The 27,152-nt window shown below is 39.3% G+C and overlaps 1 protein-coding gene across 3 annotated transcripts in view; it reads right to left on the reverse strand.

The window, feature by feature from the left end:
* Positions 1 to 27,152, reverse strand: part of LOC131431043 (serine-rich adhesin for platelets-like) — a 301,920-nt gene that overhangs the window by 91,166 nt on the left and 183,602 nt on the right. For all 3 annotated transcript variants that reach the window (XM_058596493.1, XM_058596484.1, XM_058596503.1), the window contains exon 4: positions 6,977 to 7,487. In XM_058596493.1, coding sequence (XP_058452476.1) covers positions 6,977 to 7,487 — 511 coding nt within the window. The remainder of the gene's footprint in view (positions 1 to 6,976; positions 7,488 to 27,152) is intronic.

The following is a 27,152-nucleotide window of genomic DNA, read 5'->3' on the forward strand; positions in this document are numbered from 1 at the left end:
AGTCCCCGGACTTAAGTTATTTGCATGGACAAACAAAACACATGGACATATTTTTTTACTACTCGCAAATGAAAGGTCTCCCTGAACGCTGTTGAATGGTTTTGAGATCGGATGTTTACTTTTTAAGTTATACGAAGTTTTATGTCAAAATTTTCAGTTTTACCTTTTTTTACCTATTTTTATATATATAAAAAATAGGTATAGAATTCGCTCAAACTTTCGAAAAATTTTCCGAGGCCCGGAGGGCCGAATGTCATATACCAATCGATTCAGCTCGACGAACTGAGCAAATGTCTGTGTGTGTGTGTGTGTGTGTGTGTATGTGTGTGTGTCTGTATGTGTGTTGTCAACTAAGAGGTCGAGATCTCAGAGATGGCTGGACGGATTTTGATCAAACTAGTCGCAAATGAAAGGTCTCCCCGTCACCCAGAACGCTATTGAATGGTTTTGAGATCGGGTGTTTACTTTTTGAGTTATACGAAGTTTTATGTCAAAATTTTCAGTTTTTTGACAGTATCTGTCACATTTGACCTTGAAAACAGAATATGTTTCCAGACTTAGATTTCGCTCGGTAATACCTATCCAACAAGCCATAGATTGTTAAAATCCGTCCATTTTTAACGGAGATATCGATATTTTTGTGTAAGCCTTATTCCAGTAGAAGGAATTTTGAGCGCTGTATGAAAAAGCAATGCTTGGTAGCAACATGAAACACAATTTTTTATACTGTTACATATAATTGTTTCTAAGTACCAAAAAGACTGTGTACAGCATCCTTTTTTATGACAATTTGCCTCGGACCAATTTTAGCACGGTTCATTTTTGGCAACATAATCTTCAGATGATACCAGCATTATCGAGTTGGAAGTAATTCCATAATTATATTGATTTAAACTATTTACAGCAATAAATGCTGGAAGAACATGACTTCCATATACCATACGACTCAGTTCGTCGAGATCTGCAAATGCGTGTGTGACAAATAATATCACTCAATTTTCTCGGAGATGGTTAAACCGTTTTCTACAAACTCAGATTCATATGAAAAGTCGTATACTCCCAAACAAGGTTCCTGAATTACGTTTGGATCCGACTTCTGATTGCGGAACCACAGGATGATATGTGAAACGAAATTAAAATAATGCAATTAATTTTTCTCGTAGATGGCTGAACCGATCTAAGATTCTAATGAAATCTAAGAATCATCTATGATTCAAATGAGAGGTCTTAAAATCCTATAAAACCTCTTACTTTTTAGTCAGATCCGACTTCTGATTTAGAAAATGCAGGGTGATTAGTATAAAAATGTCCATTTCACATAAATTAATCAGGTGAAGATTTGGATAGTCGATTACCAAATAAATTTATATTAGTTTGAACGGTATTCGTTTTTGGATTCGGAATGTACCCCCAAATTTTAATTCGCACTACAATTTCTCAAAGATGTCTACACACTCGTCAGGTGAATTTAACTGATTTCGGCTACACCGATTTTAGAATTCCGATTCCAGTATCGAATCGATTCTCAAAGCTCAATCATTTTCTCAAAAAAGACCAAATCGAACTTCAAAAACAAATATTACAGGACTTAAGGTCCCATACAAAATCGGTGAATTTTATCCGATTCTGGAATTACAGATGATGAGTTTATAAATTTCATGTAAATTGTTTGGCGTAATAATTTATGGCCATTCGAATCATTTTGGGCTATGCTAATTCCTGAATACCGGCTCTGGAAGTACCATAAATAATGACGAAAAACTCTAAAGTGGAACTTACTTCGACATCTCATGGAATGTTCAATCGATTGTCACACGCTAAGATTGAAATTCGATATGTTTTGCAGTTTCGGCATTACAGGGTAATGAGTGATTAAAATCTCAATTTGCCGTTTAAAACGACGATAATTAAAATAATGTCATGAGAACTAAAACACCTAAGAATATCCATGCAAAAACACATGCGTATTGATAAAAAAAGGTATCATCTCACTGCTAGGTGGATTAATCACGTTTTTTTACAGTATCTGTCACACTTGACCTTGAAAACAGAATATGTTTCCAGACTTAGATTCCACACGGTAATAGCTATCCAACAAGCCATAGATTGTTAAAATCCGTACATTTTCAACGGAGATATCGACATTCTGTGTAAGCAGAATGCTATTCCAGCAGTAGGAGTTTGGAGACTGTAAGACAAGGCAATGCTTGGGAGCAACGTAAAACACGATTTTTTAAAAGACGGTGTACAGTATCCTTTTTCATGACATTTTGCCTCGGACCGATTTTAGCACGGTTCGTTTTTGGCAACATAGTTGTTCGAATATGGCATATGTAAACCAGATGGCAGAATTTTCCAGTTGAAAGCAATTCCATAATTATATTGATTTAAACTACTTACAGCAATAAATGCTGGAAGAACATAACACCCATATACCATTCGAATCAGTTCGTCGAGATCAGTAAATGCGTGTGTGACAAATAATTTCACTCAATTTTTTTCGGAGATGACTCAACCGTTTTCTACAAACTCAGATTCATATGAAAAATCGTATACTCCCAAACAAGGTTCCTGAATTATGTTTGGTTCCGACCTCCGGTTCCGGAACTACAGGATGATATGTGAAACGAAATTAAAACTGTGTTACTCATTTTTCTCATAGATGGCTGAATCGATCTAAGATTCAAATGAAATCTAAGAATCATCTAATATTCAAATGAAAAATTTTAAGATTATATAAAACATCTTGTTTTTCAGTCAGATTCGACTTCTGGTTTAGGAGATACAGGGAGATTGGTATAAAAATGTCTATTTCACATAAATTAATCAGATTTATCGGGTTAGCAGATTTGGATAGTCGATAACCAAATAAACTAATTTCATTTTTAGTTGTATTGTAAACTGATTAAAGTTTTGATTAAGATTGCTTTATTTCTATCAGCTCGTTAGCTTGTACAAGGTGAGATGAAAAAACTGCAACCAACTTCAGACTGCTGTCATTTCTAAACCGCTCGTCCCACAGCTGTCAGATTTATTCTAGTGACAGCTCATTATATTATTTACAAGCGCACAAAAGCATTTTGGTGGGAATTTTTCAGAAAAAAAGTTATTTGTGATGGAATTCAAGTGTGATAGTGTGATTGCTTTGCATTTGGCTGGAAAACCACAAGTGGCTATCGTTAGAGCCCTCCAGCATTTAAAAGTGAATAAATCTTTTGTGTCTCGTACCATCGCTCGTTACCGTGATACTGGTAGCGTAGCCCGACGTCAAGGAAGTGGACGAAAAAAAACAGCAACATCGGCAGAAATGGTTCGAAAAGTGAAGAAGCGAATTGAACGAAATCCGCGTCGCAGTGGCCGAAAAATGGCTCGTGAGCTGAACATATCGCAATATGCCATTCGGCAAATATTGAAAAATGAGCTTGGACTAAAGCCATTGAAGTTCCAAAAAGTGCAAGATCTTACTGATGCGCAAAAAAAAGTTAGACTCGAAAAAGCTAAAGAGTTGCTTCGCTTGGCCGAAAGTGGTGAACTGCCGAATTTGGTTTTCTCCGATGAGAAACCATTCGTTATCCAGCAGTTTGTAAACAAACAAAATGATCGTGTTTACTTGCCAGAGAGGTCAGCTGAAAATTTGCAACTTCGGTTGGCCACCAGAACTCAAAAGCCGGCCATGGTGATGGTGTGGGCCGCCATAACAGCCGACGGTCGCTCGCCGCTCGTATTCATCGACCGTGGGGTCAAAATAAATGCGCAAATCTATCGCGAAAATATTTTGGAGGGAGTTCTGAAGCCCTGGGCACGCAAACATTTCGGCCGCAGACCTTGGACATTCCAACAGGACTCAGCACCATCGCACTCAGCACGCGCCACCCAAGAATGGTTAAGAAATGAGGTTCCTCGCTTCATTTCCACCGCACAATGGCCACCAAAATCTCCGGATGCCAATCCGTTGGACTATTGTGCCTGGGGTATTTTGGAAAGCAAGGTTGGCACTAAAAAATACCAAAGTGTCGATCATCTCAAGCAAGCGCTTCGCCGAGAATGGGACAAAATACCGCAGAGCCACTTTCGGGCAGCGTGTGATGGTTTCATTGGCCGTTTGAAGGCCATAGTTCGTGCCAAAGGTGGCCAATTCGAACAAATCTAAACCGATTCTCAAATTTGATGTTATTTCCGACATTTTTTGCTTTCATTCAATAAAATTTAAAAAAAAAATGAAAAAATTATGGCGTTTTACTTTGTTGCAGTTTTTTCATCTCACCTTGTATATCCTATGCTCTCCTAGCCTAGCTAATTAGTTTTTACAATTGCGATTACTGAGAATCTGGGAGGAGGAGTTAGAACGCGCAGTGTAAATCGGGTTAACCAATGGGACTCGTTGTATCGTGTCGGCCATTGTATATTTTGTGAGTAAGAGAGGAAATAAGCTTCTTGGTTAAAGTGAGCGGGTGTGATACGGAGAGGAGAGGGCGATAGCATGTTGGCTTATTCTCGTGAGTGTCGGTTTGAGTTAGTGTGTGCTCCTGAGTTACTGTTATTCTAGGTCGTGCTGGTTGGTATTCAATTGTGGACATAAGGGACGTCAAGAAGAGGGAAGTGACACAGTCGGTTATGTTTATTTTGTGTGTTCTGCCTTTTTGATGACATAACGATTCGAAACTTGATGCTTCCTTGTTTCTGCAGTCGAGTTTTATGACCACGGTGTTTCTTTCTCTGGGTCACCGGAAAGTGCAAGTGGTGATATTTTAGTTGCCTTCATGTAGGTAACGTATTTATTTTATGTAGGTTTCTAGGTTTTCGTGGAATGGTGCTTTTACGGGATTTTGTCAAGTGCGTGTGGTCTGGGGTGTGTGAAAGATTTAGTCTTGAATATTCATTTTACATGGTCTGGAATGTGTGAGGAGATTTAGTGTTAAAGGCTCATATTACAGTATTCAGTTTTCGTTTCGGAAGGCACCCAAAAATTTAATTCGCACTACGATTCCTCAAAGATGTCTACATTGATTTTCAAACATTTTGAAACAAATGTAAACTATACAACTACTCAAGTGAATTTGTCTGACTTTTATCCAATTCTGACTTTCGATTCTGGAATTGTAGGATGATGAATTTTTAAAATTCAAAGCGATATAGAAGATGGCAATCCCAAAAAGCTTTAGAGTTGGACGCAAAACTATTGCAATTCATTCGTCATATGGCCATACGAATCGGTTTGGGTTATGCTGGTTCCTGAATACCGGCTCTGGAAGTACCTAAAATTACCCTAAACTCTAAAGTGGAAATTACTTCGACATACCATGGAATGTTTAATCGATTGTCCCACTTTTAGATTCAAATTCGATCCGATTTGCAGTTTCGACATTGCAGAGTAATGAGTGATTAAAATCTCAAGTTGGACTCAAAACTATTGCAATTTATACGTCCTATCAATTTATGGCCATACGAATCGTTTTCGGTTATGCTGGTTCTTGAATATTGGTTCTGGTAGTACCGTGAATAACCGTAAGCTCTAAAATGGAATTTATTTCGACATGTCATGGAAGGTTCAATCGATTATTACACGTTTACATTAAAATCCGATCCGATTTCAACGAACTTTCAATTGCCCCTTGAATATCATTAAAATGCGAACTAAAACACCGAAGAATATTCATGCAAAAAACACATGAGGATGATAAAAAAGTGGTATCATCTCACTGCTAGGTGGATTAAGCACGTTTTTATGGTAAATTTTAACTTTATGTAAACTTTGGTAAACTCGAGTATTTTTGGTTGGATTCACTCGTAGTTAGAGAAACTAAAGGTCACAACTCTTATCCCGTTCTCTTTCTCTCTCTCTCTCTCTCTCTCTCTCTCTGACAGATGACTCCCCCGGCTGCTGTTGTTGTTCGGTATGACGGCATGATGTCACTTTCTCAAGCAGCTCACCTTGTGCGTGTGTGTTTGTGGCATTGATATGTTGTTTACTTATTTATTCATGCCGACCGATATTGCTTCTTCTTTGCGGGCGGCAAGCGGAACCTTTCAGTGAATCCTTCTCAGTTTCCCACCAGTAGGTAGCTAAGCTATCTAAGCTAGTATGTTGATGACGTGTGAAGCCAAAGCAAGACCTACGGTGCGTCGCGAGATAACGATATGCGAATGGGTGGGATAAAACTTGCCAATCACAGGGGCCACGTTTTCCACCGCTTCCAGGACGTTGATTTATTTCAATTGATCCGTACTCGAGAACGGTTCGTTTGATCTGATCCTACTTCGCCACGCAACGGAAACTGTTATTCTTTGGTGGAAAGGGAGAAATTTGATGAGTTGTTTTTGTACTGAAATAGATTCCTTTCACAAGCTGCTGAGTTCACCGGAATAGGAAACTATTTTAAGTTTAATTGAAATGAAATTAAATTGATTTGAAGATCAGAATAATCTTTACGGTTTACGGTTTTTTACGCTTGCAAAACTGCATGTAAATTTCGTTATACGGGGAAAACCAAGCAATCTGAAATTCGAATTCGAAATTCCGACAAAATTTACTGCGTGATTCCATAGAAGTTCCAACCCAACCCAACAGACAGAGTGGAACACATCGTGCAGTAGTACTACCTAGTGCAAGACAAATATAGTTTAAATATTTAATTTGAATAAACATTCCCCTATTCAATTCAAACACAGCAAGAGAGAGACAGAGAGGAAACATGAGATATGGGTTCGCATTTTCTAATGACGACGCAAAGTCAAACCATCCCTAAATCAGAAGGAATGGAATTTTTGGTCAATATTTGCGCATTCCTTCAGAGCAATGGTTCAATCTGTTGGAGTGCGATGCAAACATAGTAGCCTGGCCGGTCAGTGACTACTGGGGCGAGTTGGGAATATTACGCCTACTGAGTTTTATTTTTATTATTATAGATGGGAACGCTTATGGGAATGTCAATTACGTCGCAAAGATCTGCCATTTTAAAGCAAAAAAAAAACTTACCCATCTCACTCTTGATGCTGCCACCGCTCAGCGTCAAACTCCCATTGACATTACAGCTGACGTTTGATTTACTACCACTAGTGTTACTACTGCTACTACATCCGGTGGGTGATGAAGCCTTGCCCAGCAGAGTACCGGTAAGGTTCTGATGTTGCTGCTGCTGCTGCTCGACCGGGTCCAGCCCGGACTGTCGGCTGCTGCAATTGCTACTGCTGCTGTCCTGGATGAGATCAAAATTGCTACCGCCACTCACTGCGGAAGACTGCTGCTCCACCAACCCGGCAGCCGAGGCACTCTGGAACGAACCGAGCATATCGGCTAACATCTCCGGATCCGGATAGCCGATGGTGAGCCCACCGTGATCGGACAGTGCGGTTCCGGCGGCATCCGGTGCCTGGACGGCTTCACGCAACTGCAACGTGACGGAACCTTCGGCACCCATCGAGGCGCTACACATCAGAACTCGGGGCGGTGCCAGGCCGGCCAGCGGTAGGCGGATGCTGTTCTGTACCTGAAACGGAAGATTCAATTTAATACTCGAGTAGAAAAATCTTGTTTTGATTATAAAACTCTCTAGATTAATAAACAAACTAATAAATTTGATAATGTCTATGGAGATTACATAAATTTCTGTTAGAAGGGTGAGGGCCAAGCGGTTCGTAATTAATTCTCAGCGACTTCAGGATGTGTTCAAACGTTCAATAACCGACACTCTCTGGACGACGAGACTCAGCCCTTTTTCTTCGCATTCTTCTTCTTCTGCTTCGACCGGCTACCGGCTGATCCACTTTCCGGTTGGTGATAAACTTTTAAAGCAGAGCAATTTGCTAAACAAACAAACAGAAAATAACAAGAATTTATAGCTGGCTATGAATAATGGCTTCTGCGTTCCAGATTTGGCTGGTCAAATATTTTCGCTTGCTCCGGAATCCGCAGCATAACGATCTGGAAAAAGCCTGCTAACGAACCGTGAAAGAGGAACCATTTTTTTTTGCAATTGCGAGAGAAATAAAACCCTCGTCCTGCCGGCCGGTACGCAAATGTTCGAATCGCGTTTGAACATCGTCTACAGTTTGTTTTTTTTTCTTCTCTTCACACGCACCTAAATATCAATAATAAAACAAAGATCATCGTTTCCCCGGTTTGAGTGGTGTCGAAATTGATAAGAAGCCCCCGTCGATGATTCGAAGCCTGCCCAGAATATGATTTCCATGACTACGGAATTCGCACGATTTCGGGAATGGCACCAAGCAATCAAGAGACCAAAATGAGCAGATCCCAATCTTCTGCTGGGGCTGCCTGGTTTTTAGTGACTTCGGCAGTGCAAAATTTATGAGAATGCTTGTTTATTTTTTATGTCACTTTCTAAGACCGATTTTACGACTTCAAATAGTCGTTAAATTAACCAACACGGTACTTCTTGAGCCGGAATGATTTTAAAACAGAAAATTATTGAGATTTGTCCGTTACTTTATAAAGTGGCACAATCATACTGTTTTTGTTTTTTTTTTTTTTGTTCAAAATTAAATTTATTCATAAACGTAATCTCCATCAAAAGCAATGCAATCATTCCGGTGCCGTTCCAACATTTCAATACCACTTTTGTAGAACGATTTATCTCCTGCCTCAAAATAGGCCTCCGTTCCAGTGATAACCTATTCATTCGTGCGAAATTTCTTACCGGCGAGTAATTTTTTCCAGGTCTGCAAACAGCCAGTAGTCGCTGGGAGCCAAATCTGGCGAATACGGTGGATGTGGGAGCAATTCGAAGTTAAATTCGAATGTAGTTTTGTCATTGTTTTGAGCGACTTGTGACACGGTGCGTTCGTGGGAGCAGGTCATTTCGCCAAAAGTCGTTTCGCCGAAAGGGACAACGGCGGAAGCGGCGGCCTCTTGCATACAAACCTGTAACCGCCTCGTTTGCCCGGTCTACTCAAAGCTAGGTTTCTTGCTTTAGTTAGGTCCGAACGAGCCGTAACGAGGTCGGACAGCACATGAAACAAAACGATGTGGCGTAGCCGCATTAGATATTTTTTCATTTTCACTTAATAAACGGAAAATACCACATACATTTGCCTGGTAGATCCACCTATGCAATTGCTTTTAAGCTTAGTGGTTGATAGTCAACAAGTTTCCTTGGAAACTCCGCTCTTAAGTTCATGAAACAATCTTTATTCAAGAATGCAAGAATCAACATTCATTCAAGAAGTATAATTTTAGGTCAACAAAACGGGCGTTAACGTATTATCTTTCATTTGTGTTTATTTTAAATCAATTCCAATTATAATAATAAGACAATTGCAGGAATCGGCGAAATGGCCCTTTTCGGCGAAATGACATTCGGCGAAGTGGCCCATTCAGCGAAATGTCATTCGGCGAAATGACATTTTCGGTGAAACTACTTTCGGCAAAACGGCTTTCGGTGAAACGGCTTTCGGCGAAACGACTTTCGGCGAAATGACCCTGATCCTGCGGTCGTTTCTTTACGCTCCAATAACACTATAAAATGTTCACTATTAATGGAATTTCCTTTCTCAAGATAGTCGATAAATATTACACCACGCACCTCCCAAAATACCATGGCCATAATTTTTCTAGCAGATTGTCGTGCTATGGACGAGGTTCACGAATTACTGTCCACTCAGATGACGATCGTTTCGGTTCCGGAGTTAAGTGACGAATCCATGTTTCATCCATTGTCATATATCGACGCAAAAATTCCGGTTTATTACCTTTAAATATGGCCGAATGATTTTTGAAAATTTTTGAGAATTGAAGCTAAAAACCTGTTTTGATCCACCTAGTGGTGTAATGATGCCTTTCTCATATCAATCATTCTATCATACACAATACTGCGGTATACTTCAAAATAAGTTTCTTCGATGCTTGAAGGAATTTCCGGAATCGCTTTGTTTGGCCGTCTACTGATAATGACTACCGATTAGAACAGTTTGGATGTCGATTTAGAATTTTTCTAAGGTAATTTGTTTCGGCCCTTTAAGTAATGGTATAGAATTTTCAACACACTTCACCCTATAATTCCGAAACCGAAAGTCGGATTTTAGTTTGTAAAAATCGGTCACGTCATCTTTGAGAAAAATTAGAACGCTTATTTTCATTTTTTGCACATTTAACCCGATAACTCCGGAACCGGAAGCCCAATCCAAACAAAATTCAGGAATTTTGTATGGGATCACAATATCTTTCATCTGAATCTAAGCTTGTGAAAATCATTTTAGCAATCTCTGAGAAAAGTTAGTGCACATATTTAAACATTTTTTTGCAAGTTTTACCCCATATTTCCTGAACCAGATGTCGGATCCAAATAATATTTAGGAATTTGATATGACTCTACAACAACTTTCATTTGAATCTAAGTTTGTGAAAATTGGTTCATCCGCTTTTAAGAAATTGGAGTAAATTTCGGTTTGGAGTACACGATCACTTTTTTTTACACTTCCGGAATCTGAAACGAATATCCGGTATATCCAAAATCAATGTATTTACTCATCAACTAACCAAATCTGTCCAACTGAAGAATTATACCGCTATTTGAATGTATATGTTGGATTTTTTTCGTGACATGTATAAAAACACACTCCTGAAAATGAAATTTTTTTACCTATCTTTTTCGTAATTCCGGAACCGGAAGTCGTATCCGGATGAAGTTAGGTAGGATTATATGGGGTTGTAAGACCTTTCATTTGAACCTACGCTGGTGAAAATTGGATGAGCGGTCTCAGAAAAAATCGCTGAAATGTGTTTAGTTCGTTTTGCACATTTTACCCCGTAACTCCCGAACCGGATGTCGGATCCAAATGAAATTCAATAGTAATCTATGGGACTATAAAACCTTTAATATGAATCTTTGTTGAAGAGAATTGGTTGAGCGGTCTTCAAGAAAATTGGGTGCCCTTTTTCTTAATTTTGTTTTGCACATTCTACCTCGTTACTCCCGAACCGGAAATCCGATCCGGGTAAAATTCACCAGCAACCTATGGGACCAAGAGACCTTTCATTTCAATCTAAGTTTGTGAAAAATCGGTTCAGCCATCTCCAAGAAAATCGAGTGCACATTTTTGTTACATACACACATACATACACACACATACATACACACACATACAGGCACACACACAGACATTTGCTCAGTTCATCGAGCTGAGTCGAATGGTATATGACTTTCGGCCCTCCGGGCCTCGGTCTAAAATAGGTTTTCACAGTGATTGCATAACCTTTCTATATGAGTAAGGAAAAAAGGGGTGCCGCATGGCCCCTACTTGCGAAGCTTGTGAATAGCCTATTGACGGCTCTAACTTCTGGTTTGTCTGTCAAGCATAGTTACCAGTTGCAGGATTTGGCTGTTACCCTCTTCATCGGCAATCTACTGTAAGATGCTCAAGTTTGATTGTAGATTATTTTCGGTTGTTCGTCTGTGCATGTCGAAAAATTTGTGATTGATTTTTGAACAGTTGGGTTTGGCGGTAAAAACTGCGTGTTTCAGTCTAGAGATACTGTACCAAGCAAGCCAAACGCCAGCGGTATCCACTGCATTTCACTCTTCTGAATTGAATTATTCTTTGTCAAACCAAAAGCTTCGAACCACCGAATTCGTCCCCTCGATTATTATTCTCCGGCAGAACAAGCTTCCTAACAAATCACTCCGACTGGGCTAATTTTCCATTATTTTTTTGTTATTCAAATTTGGGTGATTGGCATTTTTCGCTCATGATGCTGCATAAAGATGAGACCGCACTGCTAAAACACAAAATGGGGACCGATAAAGGAATCGCATCGCCATCGCGACACTGGACTGGACTGGATCTGCTGCCAGAGTTCGGTACACGTTCAACGGCTCTGCCCCGAAGGTTGATTTTCGATTCCGAAACGGGGCGCACTGATTGGCGGCAGGGGAAATCGCACTGAGCGGTACCGCTTGTAAAATAATAATCATTACCATAACAATTTATGCAGTAATCGTAATCGTAATCATCGAGAGCAAATTCGTTTCACAATTTGTGACGCATAACTTGAAGAGGGCGGAGTCAATCAAGCGCGAAGAACCCGGAGCCCGTCCACGTCCCACGGTCTCATTCTGCTGTTGATCACAAAAATGTCAATTATGAAACTGAACATGATCAAACGAATGTCCGAAATGTGGGACGAATGTGGAAAACACACTCACTGGACGACTCGAACAACCAAGCTTGCGTCATCCTCTACGTTCGAGCGTAAAATGGCCAACGAACAACGCCCGTTTCCACAGTCAATCATCGAGCAATTAAAATTGAATGGTCTGACCATCGAAGTCATCATCAGTGTCCCATCGGTCCAGACCGGGAAATCCGGACCAGGGATCGAAGGGAAACTATGCGTGATAGTGGGATATAATTCGATTTTTCCCCCCATTCCTGGCTCACGATTCTGACTGACGAGGACGAAGTGGAATCATGCAACTTTTCGAGTGGCTCCAGTTTCCAGTCAATCCAGAACACTCATCTGGCAAATGAAATGAGTGCTTTCGAAATAATTTTCAAATGGTGATTGAATCTAATAAAATTGTGATTAAATGGAAAATAGTGGTTATTGGATTTGATTTAAAACTGAACGCTGAAAACATCACTTCGTGTTTCAATTCCGAAAATTTAGTTTGTGCTCAAGGAAACACTCTGGAAGTTAGGCTTTTTTCTATATTAGTTACTGACATTCTAGAGCTAAAATTACCTATTGTTTCGACCCACCCATTCTTTCCATTCAAGTTAGTTAAATACTGTTTTGATGAATTCTATATAATCTACTCGTCACTTTCATCAAATAAAAAACGGGGAACAGAATCAATTGCTTTACAACTTCACAAACAAACATTTCCAGGAACTGCTTGACTAAATTCCATTTCGTGCTCGAAGTAAGAAATGGCCAACCTGCCACAACCGCGATGCAAACAAACACCCAGAAATAGTAACTCTAAGTCTCTTTTCTTTTTCCGTTCCGTTTTTCTCTGATGGATCGGTCTTTCAGGTCTGGATTCCATCACATCACGTTCATTTTGCACGTATTTTGATGGGAGCTGTCATCCGAACGGTGGAAAAAAATTCCTCTGGTCCGTCACGGGAACGCGTGAAAAATCCAACGCCCAAAACGCAAAAACAAAACGACAAGACATGCATTAAAATATTATATTTCCCTATCCCACATCACGGTAGGCCAAGCATTCCAGAGGGAGGTTCGGAAAACCTCACACAGGCCGCGCACAGCTCACTTAGATCACAAAGCGTCAGTTGATTGCTTTTGAATAAGTAGGCCCTGTTGCTCAAATTTCATTCCTGCTTTCTGACAAAACATTTTTCGTTTTTTTCCGCACAGTCATGAGTCATTCATGCAGACGACTAGAGACACTGGAACCGGGAACTGGAATTGGAACGGTGGGCAGGTAGGCGTCGAATCCATCAATGGGAAAAAAACTCTTCTCGTTTTTGGCATTAAAAATGCCTTACTCTTCACTATATGGGGCCGGGTGTCAATTAAAAGTTTCAAAAATAGTCGCGTAACCTTTTTGTGTCATAACTTTGAACGTTAATAACTCGGTCATTTTTTGATGGATTGTTATAATTTAACAACCAATCGATTCGGAAACTTTCAACTTAAACATGTATGACGACGTCGTTTCAGTATTTCAATAGCATACTATTGAAAAAATGGTTGGAATCGACCTATGTTTTCATCCACCAATCCCTGTTGTACAAAATGACGTCAACTTCTTGTTCGGCATAGGAGGCTTTGCGTCATGCATAAAAAACACCGTATCGTTCTGCGTAGTATGACGAGAAATCTATAAATATAGGCTGCACAATATTTCTTTGCCTAGTTGATGTTTGACTGTGAATGAAACAAGCAGCTCGTCCAGTGAGCTGATGACTGAATTGTATATGCGTTCACTTGCTGAATTGTCGCTTTCGCATTATGCGTTGGTGAAATTCCCTGTTGTCTGCGCAACACCGTGGTCGCTTGAGTATCTTATATATCATCTAGATATTGAAGAACCGAATCAGCGTGTTTACCGATTCTTTCGAAATATCCCATGTATTCAGCAAATGTTTGGTCGATTTTGCCATTAAAAATGCCTTACACTTCGCTTCCCGAGGTTGGGTGTCAATTTAAAACATGCAAAACTAATCGCGTAACATTTCTCTGTGATAATTTTGAACGCTTATAACTCAGTCATTTGTTGATGGATTTATTTAATTCAACAACCAATCGATTCGGAAACATTTAACTTAAACTTATGAGATAACGTCATTTGAATATTTCAATTGCATACCATTGAAAAATTGGTTTGAATTGATTATTTTATTTTGGTTCTCTGGAAACTATCAGGCCAATTTAGAATGATCGGCGAGAGATTTTTTGCGGATAAAGAATTTGGTTAACCGCCAGTTTCAATTTAATTATTATTTGATTCAAAACAATAAGCGTCGGATGGCTACACGCGTTGTAACTATGACAATGTTCATTCATGTGTTAATAACATCAAGTTACAATACAATATGAACAAAATTTCGGAATTTTGTTGCGTATCCATTCCGTATATTCCTAATACGCCAAAACGAAAATCAATGTAAGTAACTAAATATTTTATGCGGACTTTTTCACAATTTTTCTTCCTCGTATTGTTACCATATTATTTACCGACACTTTCCGAAGTGAATTAATAAAACTACATTATTACTAAGTTTACTGGTACAACATTTTTCGTTAAAATAAATAAAATCTTCTCTTGGATCGATTAACTGTTTATAAAATTAATAAGTTTGTACGTGTCTCGAAAATTATTATCATAAAATAAAATAGTTTCATTTATTCAGGTTTAAATCTTTAGGTTGTTTGTATCTAAAATTGAGCTTTCAAGTAACTTTGAATTCATCATAATTGACTTCTAGCTAAAGGACGTTATTCAAAAACTTAACAATGCAAAAATTTGTGGAAAGGGATCAAAATTGAATCAATTCAATTATCAATTATCAAGAAAGAATTTAATTTTCAATTTTATCATTCGCTAACAATCTAAGCGCTTAAACTAGAGCAAGTTTGTAATTAGTCAATTGAATAAGTTTTTAGTTTAGTTTATCATCATCATTATCATCTTTATTTTCGTATTTATTATGAAGACCCTAGAAACGTTCCATTTTTAATGTTATTGTGCTCGGTCGTGTCTTGAATACAACCCTCTATTTTTTTTTGTTGTACGTCCGTCGGCTAGAAGAGGCAGCTTGTTGAAATTTATCTGCAGCTCGTTCTCCCCTTTGATGAATTCTTCTGGTGATCCAATTGTGGAACAAACATAAAAAACGTAACACATTTAATTTCTTTCGCTAGTCGTCGTACACGATGCGTGCTTTTTTTTTCTGCGAATCAAAATGCGATTACTCTACTCTCTACATCCGACTTCTTCCGGTTGGCATCGGTGCAGGAGAGGCGAGTCCCACTTCGAAGGAACGAAAAGTCGCAAACCGCATACTCGTTTGATTCGTTTTATCCTTATTTTGCCGGAATTCATCCCGAGACGAGAGGTTATAAGTGGCGACGGCGGCTGAGGCCCTCGTGGGAAGTTCTCGTTATGAATGCATCAATGAATGACTGCATTCCGGCGGATGAAGATTTCTGAGTTTTTTTGCTTGGTTTTCCGGCCTTTTTTTATTGTATTTCGGCGCGCGGATTTGGCGCTGCCACTCACTTTGTACGAAGAATCTTGCTTTTGACAGCAAACTGCTTCAACTTTTTAAAGGGGAGATTTTTTCCTAATTTGCAAGGATTTCCTTTCGTGGTGGTTTATCAAATGAATATCGGAAGGAGAATGCTTATTTTTCAAATGCGAAAGACTAATTTGGACGCGCCCGGCTTGGTGGTTCAATGCACAAGGCGTTGGTCTTACAAGGCAGTTGTCGTATGTTCGAGTCCCGACCTGGAAGGATTTTCAATGATGGTAGAATCGTAGCACTAGCCATGCAATGATTCCTGTACACTAATCAATGGCTTTTGAAAGTTACCTGTTCAGTGAAATGGCCTTTTCGGTAAAGCGATCCATTCGGTGAAATGGCGTTCAAATCAATGACACGTTCGTATTTAGAACCAAGTTTCAGCAGTTTACTGGCAAAATCAGAATAGACTTTTTTCAATTGGAATAAAAATTGACACACGTTCATTGGTAGTCAGATGGAGTAACTTCCGAAGAGTGCCGCGAGTGAAGTGGAGGGTCTTGGTTAAGAATTACTTGGAGGAGTTATGATTCTTGTTTTTCCTAAAAAAAATGCTCTACCGACGTTTGAACCAGTTCGTCGAAATCACAAAATGTGTGTATATTTGGGGATCATCTCTAATTACGTGCACGCGGTCGTACTCAAAAGTTTAAGCACCTCAAAAAAGTTCCTGTGCAATATTTAAGCTAACATCAAAATCTAGTGTCGACATTTTTTTTTAAAGTAAATCGACTCTGGGACATGAAAAAAAAAATATGTTCTCATGTCGATTTCTCAGAGATGGCTGAACCGATTTTCGCAAACCTGAATGTCAATAAGCGGTCTGATGATCGCGTAGATTTCGATTGGATTTTGTCTGGATCTAGCTTCCGATTCTAGAAAAGCAGGATGAGGATCAGATAAAGTAACGACGCTGAAAATTCATCAAATTACAAAAACTGGTTCCAAACTATTTCAATTTATAGTTATTTCATGCTAGCAGATCACAACCAACTCTTGCTCGGACTTTCCGCGTTACTTTCTGCGCTTCGAATTGTGAGTAATGAATTCATATAAATTCTTTCCAATTTTTCTTTTTACAGTAGCTTCAGAAGGCACAAATTCAGCCCCCAATTGTCCATCGAGAACATCATCATCAGTAACCTAAGGGGAAAAAGACTGACGAATGGAATAGCATAAGTGAAATCATGCGAACAAATCGCCCGAGAGACAGTACTCAAATCTGTAACTTTTCCTATCCGTACAGAAAGTTTTGTCAATTTAGCTAGCGTCGTTATTTTGTTTGTTAAGACTCGGCACTTCATGTAACTACTAATAGTACTCAATGAGGTATAAAGTTTGAAAAAAAGCTGATGAATGGAACAGAAGGAATGATAATTTGCGATAAAATACCACATAAAGACTGCTTCAAATTTTATTCGATATACTGATAATATTAGACTACAACAACAGAATATTGTTCTCAACATTTGCTACTTAGCCATTGTAGACTAGCTGGCGCACCTTCTTGCGAACGTTCCTCATTAAATTCCGTACAGACTTCTTGGCGACAAGTTTTGACACTTTTTTCCAATGTTTCCTAAGATGTGCCTTTGTTAATGCCCAAAATTCCTCAATTGGTCGAAGTTGTGGGCAATTTAGTGGATTCATGTCTTTCGGAACGAAAGTGACATTTTTGGTAGTATACCATTCTACCGTTGATTTCGAGTAGTGGCAAGAAGCAAGATCTGACCAGAAGACAACAGGATCCTTGTGGCTTCGAATCATGGGTAGAAGTCGTTTTTGTAAACATTCCTTGATGTATATTTCGCTGTTCATTGAAGCAGCGGTGATGAAGGGTTTCGAAATCTTACCGCAGCTACAAATTGCTTGCCAGACCATAGCTTTCTTACCAAATTTTTCGACTTTAATCGATGTCTCCGACTGGTTTGACACCGTATAATATTGTGGTCCCGGCAAGGATTTAGAATCGAGTTTCACGTAGGTTTCGTCATCCATGATTATGCAGTTCAAATTTCCAGCAAGAATCGTATTGTACAGCTTTCGAACCCTCGGCCTGATCGATGCTTCTTGTTTCGGACTGCGTTTTGGTTGTTTCTGCTTTTTATAGGTTCGAAGATTCAAACGTCATTTAGCACGAAGAACATTTGACTTCGAAGTGCCCACTTTTTTGGCCACATCCCGAACTGAAATCTCATTCTTTTGCTCGAACGCCTTCAGTATACGTTTATCCAACTAAGGGTTAGCAGGACCGTTTTTTCGACCAGTTTTCGGTTTATCCTCAAAGGTGTTATCCTCACCGAACTTCCTGATTGCATTTCGCACGACTTTTTCACTTACTCCTTCCATTTTTGCTATCTTTCTCAGTGACAGTCCGCGTTCTGTGCACCATTTGTACACAATTTTTTGACGTTGTACGCATTTCGAAACAAACTAATGAAAACGAATAAACAACTGCACAAGTGGTTAGAGAAGAGTGTAAACAACAGGACGCAGCCATAAAAATTGACAGATTCTGAACCATTGCGAAATGGCAGCGGTTTTTGGTTGCGTCCATACTTCCTGGGACAGTACTCAGCGACAAAATTCTCACATATCAGTGTTTATCTGAAAAAAGGAAGACAAATTAAGCTACGGGCGAAATTGAGAATCGAGTTGCGTAGCGACCGCACAAAGCTAAACATGTGCGGTGGTTCTGTTTAACAATATTGTTTTCTAAGTTGTTTTCCACATTCAGAATAATTTCATTGGGGAAACGATTTCCGTGGATAGGAAAAGTTGCGACATATTCGAGTCCCACCTGAGCGGTAATTTTTTCGCAAGTCTCCATTTCTGCTATTTCTCTCATCTTGTGTTAAAATTTTCAAGCCGATCGGAACAAAACTCTGGAAGTTATGGGTTTTTATCTTTTCTTATTTCACACTGCGAAAAGGCAAGAGCTCGGTGCGTAGGCCCAAGAATTCTGCTTCAATTGATTTGAATATTTGACAAAACCTCCTTGAATTGTTTTATTATTTTTACACTTAAAATAAACTGTTTCTCCAATTTCATAGACAAACTTTAAACGCTTACGACCCAAATTGTCATTTGCAAACTACTCCATCAATTATTTTCAAATTTTGCACACACTTTCTACAATGGTAAAATACCCAATTCCAAAATTTTCTTTTCCGTTTTTTTTTGTTACTTTGGGGAGGTTTTTTCGTGAAAAATTACAATTTGGCTATGAATAACCACAAAATGAGTCTATAAAATTATCTACTAAAACTATTTTGTTTCGATTTTTTTACTGAAATACAGTGGACGATTTCCCTCGAAAATACTTATTCACCGACTTATTTCTAAATACATTTTTACGAAAAAATTTCAAAATGATGTTCGAATAAAGCTTTGTAATTACCCTAGTCTGAAACTGTTTGACTTCAGTAACGCACAGTACGACCGGGTGAAACATTTTGCAGGGCTCAAATATTTTACACTAGCGTTGATCTTGGAATAGTGAAAGAGGCCAGCTCAATTTAAGAATCTAAGTTCAACCGATAGAAATACACAATTTCGTTGTTTGTGGAGTAGTATTGGTATGCAAGATCGAATGTGGATATTGTCATTGAACTTTGTACCTTGCGGCACCGGGTGACAGTTCACACAAAAAAATTCAATTATTTTCATACAATGCAATTCCAAAGCTATAACTTCCCATTCAGTTCCTATCATACTCACAGGCAAATTGATCCAATTCCAGTGCCAAATAGTCCCCGAATCAATTTGTACCTCCGGTAACCTCCTACTTCCTCCTGGATCGTGTCTCCGATTCCGTTCCCATTCCGGGAGAGACACATTTTCCGGCAATAAACAGTTTCTTTGCACCAGCCGCGTCGCATCGTCGTCGTGTCGTGCAGGCTTCCAATAACAATAAAAGCAATTGCAAAGCGAGAAACGAAGAGAATAAAACCTTCTGGCAACCTTCTGCCATCGGAAAACGAAATGATGAGCCACTGCCAGGCAAGCTGCAGGCAATGGCGCAAACAATATTTCTCACGACCCTTTTTTCTTTGCCGAAACCGGCTCACGAATAAATACATATTCGAAGGAACTCGAAGCGGCAGGCATTAGCATGTCCAAATTTAGTCGAGGGGAGCGGCACATGTGTTGTGACCGGAATCCAATTTGAATCCAGTCAGCAAGCGACACGCCACTCTTCAACCGACCGACCGACCGACCGAAGTTGGTGTCCTTTTCACCGGAAAGATTTGGGACGTTTTTTTTTTTTTGGATGCCTGTCTGTTTTTGCCTCCACACTGGAACAAGGGAAGCCGAGAGGGCACTCGAATGTACGTTTGTTCAAATCTCTCTCTGCCCCCAAAACATGCGAGGAGAAGGGGATGGCCAATGCGGAGCTATTAGGCGAGACACGACACGAATGGAACCGATAGGAAATCTCAGCGTTTGTTTTCCTTCGCCGTCCGGGAAGAGATTTCGATACGACAGCTAAAAGTGGTCGTAAAAAATATTTAAATTTGATTACTGCTTGGTGAGGAATAAACGATCCGGATATTGGAAGCATGGCAAGTTTTAATCCTCTTGCCCGGAACAGAAAGGGAATATTGTTTTTTACGATTTAGGAAAATGGGTTTATATATTTATGGGACTTTGTGCCACGTGCTGCAGGCACAGATCGGGCCAATTACGAATTGAGTTTCGATTTTATTTCCTCTCTGCTACTTGCTTTTATAAGAGATAGCGATATTGATATTGGGTTTGACCGAACCGTTGATGGAGGCGCAGGCTTTTTATTCATGCGTCTGACACGATTCTCAAACATCGTACAGTCCCCTGAACGTACATTCCGAGATTCTCTATTGGCATCGATTGCCTAACAAAAAGGCGGGTGGGTGATGTCATAGACATAACTGGATGACGTGAACACGAATAAAATGGATCGTTCAATTTCTTTGACGTTAAAGATTCTAAATTCTGTAACCGAAATTTTGATCCGAATGCTAGAATTGATTTCTGAAACTCGATTTCGATGCTAGATTCGGGAATTGAATTCTGAACTTGAACTTGGTAACTGAATTCGGAACAGTGAAACTAATATTTTAACTAGTAGAATTGAATGGTGTTAAAATATTATTCCAATGAAATTATTCAACTAAACGCTCAAGTGACAAATTAGTGACTAACAGTTCGGCTGAAAAGTTCGTATCGTTTAATAGAAACAAACATTTTTTTGCCAAAATTCGTTTTTATTATTCAACATAATTGCCATCAGAGGCGATACAGCGATTATAGCGATCTTCCAACTTTTCGATACCATTTTTGTAGTACGATTTGTCCTTTGCCTCAAAATAGGCCTCAGTTTCAGCGATTATCTTTTCATTGCTTCTAATTTTTTTTACCAGCGAGCATTCTCTTGAGGTCTGAGAACAGGAAAAAGTCACTGGGGGCCAAATCTGGAGAATACGGTGGATGAGGGAGCAATTCGAAGCCCAATTCGTTCAATTTCAGCATGGTTTTCATCGACTTGTGACACGGTGCATTTTCTTGATGAAACAAAACTTTTTTCTTCTTCAAATGAGGCCGTTTTTTTGAAATTTCGTCCTTCAAACGCTCTAATAACGCTATATAATAGTCACTGTTGATGGTTTTTCCCTTTTCAAGGAAGTCGATGAAAATTATACCATGCGAATCCCAAAATACAGACGCCATAACCTTACCAGCCGATTGTTGAGTCTTTCCACGCTTTGGGTTCGGTTCATCGCGTGCAGTCCACTCAACTGACTGTTGATTGGACTCCGGAGTGAAGTGATGGAGCCATGTTTCGTCCATTGTTATATATCGACGAAAAAAATCGGTTTTATTTCGATATAACAGCTCCAAACACTGCTCAGAATCATCAATTCGTTGTTATTTCTGATCGATTGTGAGCTCACGCGGCACCCATTTTGCACAAAGCTTTCTCATATCCAAATATTCGTGAATAATATGTCCAACACGTTCCTTTGATATCTTTAGGGTGTCAGCAATCTCGATCAACTTCACTTTACGGTCATTGAAAATCATTTTGTGGATTTTTTTCACGTTTTCATCGGTAACAGACTCTTTTGGACGTCCACTGCGTTCATCGTCTTCGGTGCTCATATGACCAGTACGAAATTTTGCAAACCACTTACGAATTGTTGCTTCGCCCGGTGCAGAGTCTGGATAACACTCATCAAGCCATTTTTTAGTATCGGCGGCACTTTTTTTCATCAAAAAATAGTGTTTCATCAATACACGAAATTCCTTTTTTTCCATTTTTTTCACAATAACAAAAGTAGCTTCACTCAAAATGCAATATCTCACAAACTAATAATCAGACAGCTGTCAAATTTATACACGTATCTTTTGAAGGTTGGTACTAACTGAAAATGGTATGGATTTAATTCTAGTGGCGCCCACTCATAGAAACGATACGAACTTTTCAGCCGATCTTTTACTATGATTTTGCTGAAGGAAGTATGTTGATACGTTAAGGCGTTTAAGAGTTACGCAATGTTTTTGAGTTTTTTTGAAGGTATTTTTAAAACTAATTTAAATAAGTTAAAAAAATAACACCCTTCCAATTTTCTCTTAAATTTTTATTTATAATATGACCTTTCAGGAACCACAAAGGATACATGTTTATCAATCTGGCATTCAATGAATATTGATATTTGAAGCTTGACTAGTTTTTGATGCAAAAACAATCATAACTTTTTACTGGTATGTAATGCCTTGGTTAAGCAAAATTATGCGCAATAATTAGTACAACAACTCTTCTGAAGAAAACTTTTCGATAGAACGTTTCACAAAAAAGTTAGGACAAAAAAAGTGATTTTCCAGGAGCCACCCTACTTTTACTCGGAAAAATTGATGTAACTCGATCAAATGAAAAGCTAGAGAGATGCTTTTTTCAGAAAATGTTGCTCGCAATAAAATTTCCTACAACTTTATCTTACAACAAAATCATTTTTGAGTTCAATTAAGAAAGTTAGATTTCAGATTTCAATCTAAATGAGGACCACCCTAGTAACATTTTTCATCTAAAGGAGCACCATTTGATTATAAACAACTTTTGTGAAGACACCAACTATAAAAAACTAATATTTAATAGTGAAAATATTTTTATCACGCTAATTTCCCGTTTCGGACCATAGTGCACTGGTACCATCAATGTTATAGTCAAATATGACAGGAGATAGCATCCGATGGAATGTGATAACCTGACACTTGGCTAAATTTATGATGAGTTTGTTTTTCCTGCATCAATAGGCGTTGGCAATCATCTACACTTCGAACAGCGAGATACAGCTTTAAATCGTCTGCGTAGACTAATTTACATCCAGCTCCCAACAGCAGGGCTACATCGTTGAAAAATGATACGAATAGCAAGGGTCCTAAATTATTACCCTGTGGGACACCTGATGTATTCGAAAACTCGGATGAGGTGCTGTGGTTTTTTTTCACGCGTAATTTTCTATCGGAAAGATAGAGGATCCAAGGTGAGATCATTTGCGAAGAAGTATGATATGACCTATTTTGTCAAAAGCTGCTTTGAGATCGGTATAGATAACTTCCATTTGTGTTTTAGCTTCCATACTAGCTAAAGTTGAAATATAGCGACACAAAACAAAAGCAACTTGTTGCCCGACAACCGCTCGACAATCGCTTAAATTAGCCACAAAATCTATATTTGAGTAAATCGAACAAAACGTATAAATATAGACACATGTGATTTTCACTCCGACCGTCTTGCGTTTCATCATTTATGAAGAATCGCAAACAAACATCTTCGATGAAGAGCCCAAGTTTCCGGGAGGGGCAATAAAACGATAAACTAATCGATTTCAAACATTATCATGTAACATTGTTTCGCTCGATTGTTATTTATTTATTGATATCTATTCGACAATAATCTAATTTAACGAAAAAGTTTTTCTCCACTCGAATTACTCGAACACGATAGCATGTCAGTTAATCAGAGGAAATCACAGTATTGTTTCGATAACTTGGAATATGACAAGGAACAGATTAAAGAGCGTGAAAGAGTCATAATTCCCCAAACAGTTATCCAACCAAAAAAAAAAACAGAGCCGCACAGCGATTCTGTTGTCGTCGTATTTCAGTTGATTAAGTTCTTGCAAAATCGCTCCCAACCCAACCAACCGACAAATCCCCGGAAAAAAATACTGAAAGGACAAATCACGCAAACTGATACTGTTTGTAAGCATGTGTGTATGTGTGATTCCGGCTCCTGAACCAGTTGCTTCGGCAACTCGTGCAAGGAACATGCATTAATAAATAAAACTGTTATTGGCCTTCGACGAAACGACTGTTGGGTTCCGATTACGTAATGATAAAATATTTACAAACTTTTGCCATGCCACCGTCTTTTTTTCCCTCGTCTTAGAGCCTATGGCGGAATGGGAGCTGCATGAACATACATCATGATATGATAAAAATCGCAACAGTTTGTGAGGTTTGAGTAGCTTCCGGACGGAAACTATACGCGTATGCGCGCACCGATTGGAGCTGGAAAAATTATTCCCGCATTAACCAACCCGACCAAGGGGGGAAAAGTTTGACACTGGAAATGTCACACGCGTGTCATTTTTTTTTTTTGAGCACGTAGAATTGAATGTTCGAATATAAAAAGTATTTATCTTGTTTCCAGCAACTATTAGACATACGCGCGTCAAATTGATTTATCTATCCAACAAATCACGTAGACACTGACAGCTCGTCTGTCACTTGTCAACATTGGGTAGGAGAAAAAAAATAAAGCGCGAGTAACGCTTGAAAACGAAACACGCAGGCATAAAAATTGGAATCAATTACGATAAGCCTAAATCCGGCATCGAGATTGCCACTTTTCCGCGGCTCTCTGGCAAAGACGAAACACCGAAACGGAAAACGAAAAAGAAACACGCGAATGGCGTTGTTTACGTTGCCGTTGAGATTCGACTCGCACAAGCCTGAGCCTGCGGGGGTAGGTAGAAGTAGAAGTGAAATCAATATCAAATACCGAGAACAGAGTTGATCCAAACGGCGCCCAACGATGAAGATGATATTTTGCTCAATATTTCAAGATATTATTTTCGACTAACAAAAGGAATACTGAAGTCTGAAACTGGCAGTAGCTGATTACCGCCGGCTTAGATCCGGAACCACGTAAGTCAAATGTTGTAACAACTGTTCGGGATGTTGCTGCCAACCGAAAATGTAAGTAGGTGGAGGCGGTTGGTAGATTGTTGTTTGCTCGAATGGAATAAGATGAATATGGGAATTATGATAATCAAAAATATTGTAACACAGAGACACAAAAGCTCCCTCGCTTTCGGTCGGGGCTTGGAAATTCCCAGAACAATTTTCCCGTTCTAACGAGTTAGGGAACGTGTTTCGTGCTGCGGTGAAAGTGGCTGCCAATTCTATCAAAATTGCGTGCCTAATCTCGTACCAGACCAGAGGATTTTATCTTCCGAAAGCCGGCCCCGACAACTTCGCCGAGGGAATAGTGAATTTATTACATGGCCAGGTGCTTTGTGTCGGCCCAAAATCATTTAAATCCAAATGGGAATGGTTTTGGTTTGACGAAACGAACCAAAAAACAAAAAAAAAACCAGATGCAATGGTCTGCAAAAATTACATTGTGACAAATCATCAAAAATCCCACATTTGTAATTCAAGACGGTGGAACGTCACGCGGTTAGCACTCGACAAAGCGCACTTGTCACAAGTGTGGAAGACGAATGAAGAAGCAAAAAAAAAGAGAGCACAGTCTCTAAACGAGTCCTCAAACATGTCACGTACGCATCAACCCCAACAACAAAAACAACAACAACAACATTCATTCGGAACAATTTACGGTGAGCTCCCCTAACACCCCAAACCGTTGCAACAGCAAATGGCAGATGAGAAGCCAAAGCACGTCATTTCTTGCGGTGGCGTGGTTTGCCAGTAGTCATCGGGAAAATTGATGACTGTTGAGATTCGGAGCGCGTGGCACGTGACATACTTAATTTTTACTGGATATTTTGACGTGACATACCGGAGCACCGGTCGGTTATCAGTTTGAAAAGACATACCCCCTCCCCCTTCCCCTCTTTCCTCCACGTTCCACAGCCTTCGAGAGCACTAAACCAAAAAAAAAAGCACTTGCCGCTTACTGCTTCAGCACATTTACTGCGGCTTCATCATGGGAGTGGCGTTCAAGCAGCCACTAGACACTAGGTCAGAAGGTTGCCAGAAAATGAGATTTTTCGCTTCTACCATGCGTCTCCATTTATTTTTCATCTTAGTAACAGATCGGCTGAAAAGTTCGTATCGTTTCTATGAGAGGGCGCCACTAGAATTAAATCCATACCATTTTCAGTTAGTACCAACCTTCAAAAGATACGTGTATAAATTTGACAGCTGTCTGATTATTAGTTTGTGAGATATTGCATTTTGAGTGAAACTACTTTTGTTATTGTGAAAAAAATGGAAAAAAAGGAATTTCGTGTGTTGATGAAACACTACTTTTTGATGAAAAAAAGTTCCGCCGATACCAAAAAATGGCTTGATGAGCGTTATCCAGACTCTGCACCGGGCGAAGCAACAATTCGTAAGTGGTTTGCAAAATTTCGTACTGGTCATATGAGCACCGAAGACGATGAACGCAGTGGTCGTCCAAAAGAGGCTGTTACCGATGAAAACGTGAAAAAAATCCACAAAATGATTTTCAATGACCGTAAAGTGAAGTTGATTGAGATAGCTGACACCCTAAAGATATCAAAGGAACGTGTTGGACATATTATTCACGAATATTTTGATATGAGAAAGCTTTATGCAAAATGGGTGCCGCGTGAGCTCACAATCGATCAAAAACAACAACGAATTGATGATTCTGAGCAGTGTTTGGAGCTGTTATATCGAAATAAAACCGATTTTTTTCGTCGATATATAACAATGGACGAAACATGGCTTCATCACTTCACTCCGGAGTCCAATCGACAGTCAGCTGAGTGGACTGCACGCGATGAACCGAACCCAAAGCGTGGAAAGACTCAACAATCGGCCGGTAAGGTTATGGCGTCTGTATTTTGGGATTCGCATGGTATAATTTTCATCGACTACCTTGAAAAGGGAAAAACCATCAACAGTGACTATTATATAGCGTTATTAGAGCGTTTGAAGGACGAAATTTCAAAAAACTGCCTCATTTGAAGAAAAAAAAAGTTTTGTTTCATCAAGACAATGCACCGTGTCACAAGTCGACGAAAACCATGCTGAAATTGAACGAATTGGGCTTCGAATTGCTCCCTTATCCACCGTATTTTCCAGATTTGGCCCCCAGTGACTTTTTCCTGTTCTCAGACCTCAAGAGAATGCTCGCTGGTAAAAAATTTAGAAACAATGAAGAG

Source organism: Malaya genurostris, chromosome 1 (genome assembly GCF_030247185.1).
Source record: "Malaya genurostris strain Urasoe2022 chromosome 1, Malgen_1.1, whole genome shotgun sequence".
Classification (NCBI taxonomy): domain Eukaryota; kingdom Metazoa; phylum Arthropoda; class Insecta; order Diptera; family Culicidae; genus Malaya; species Malaya genurostris.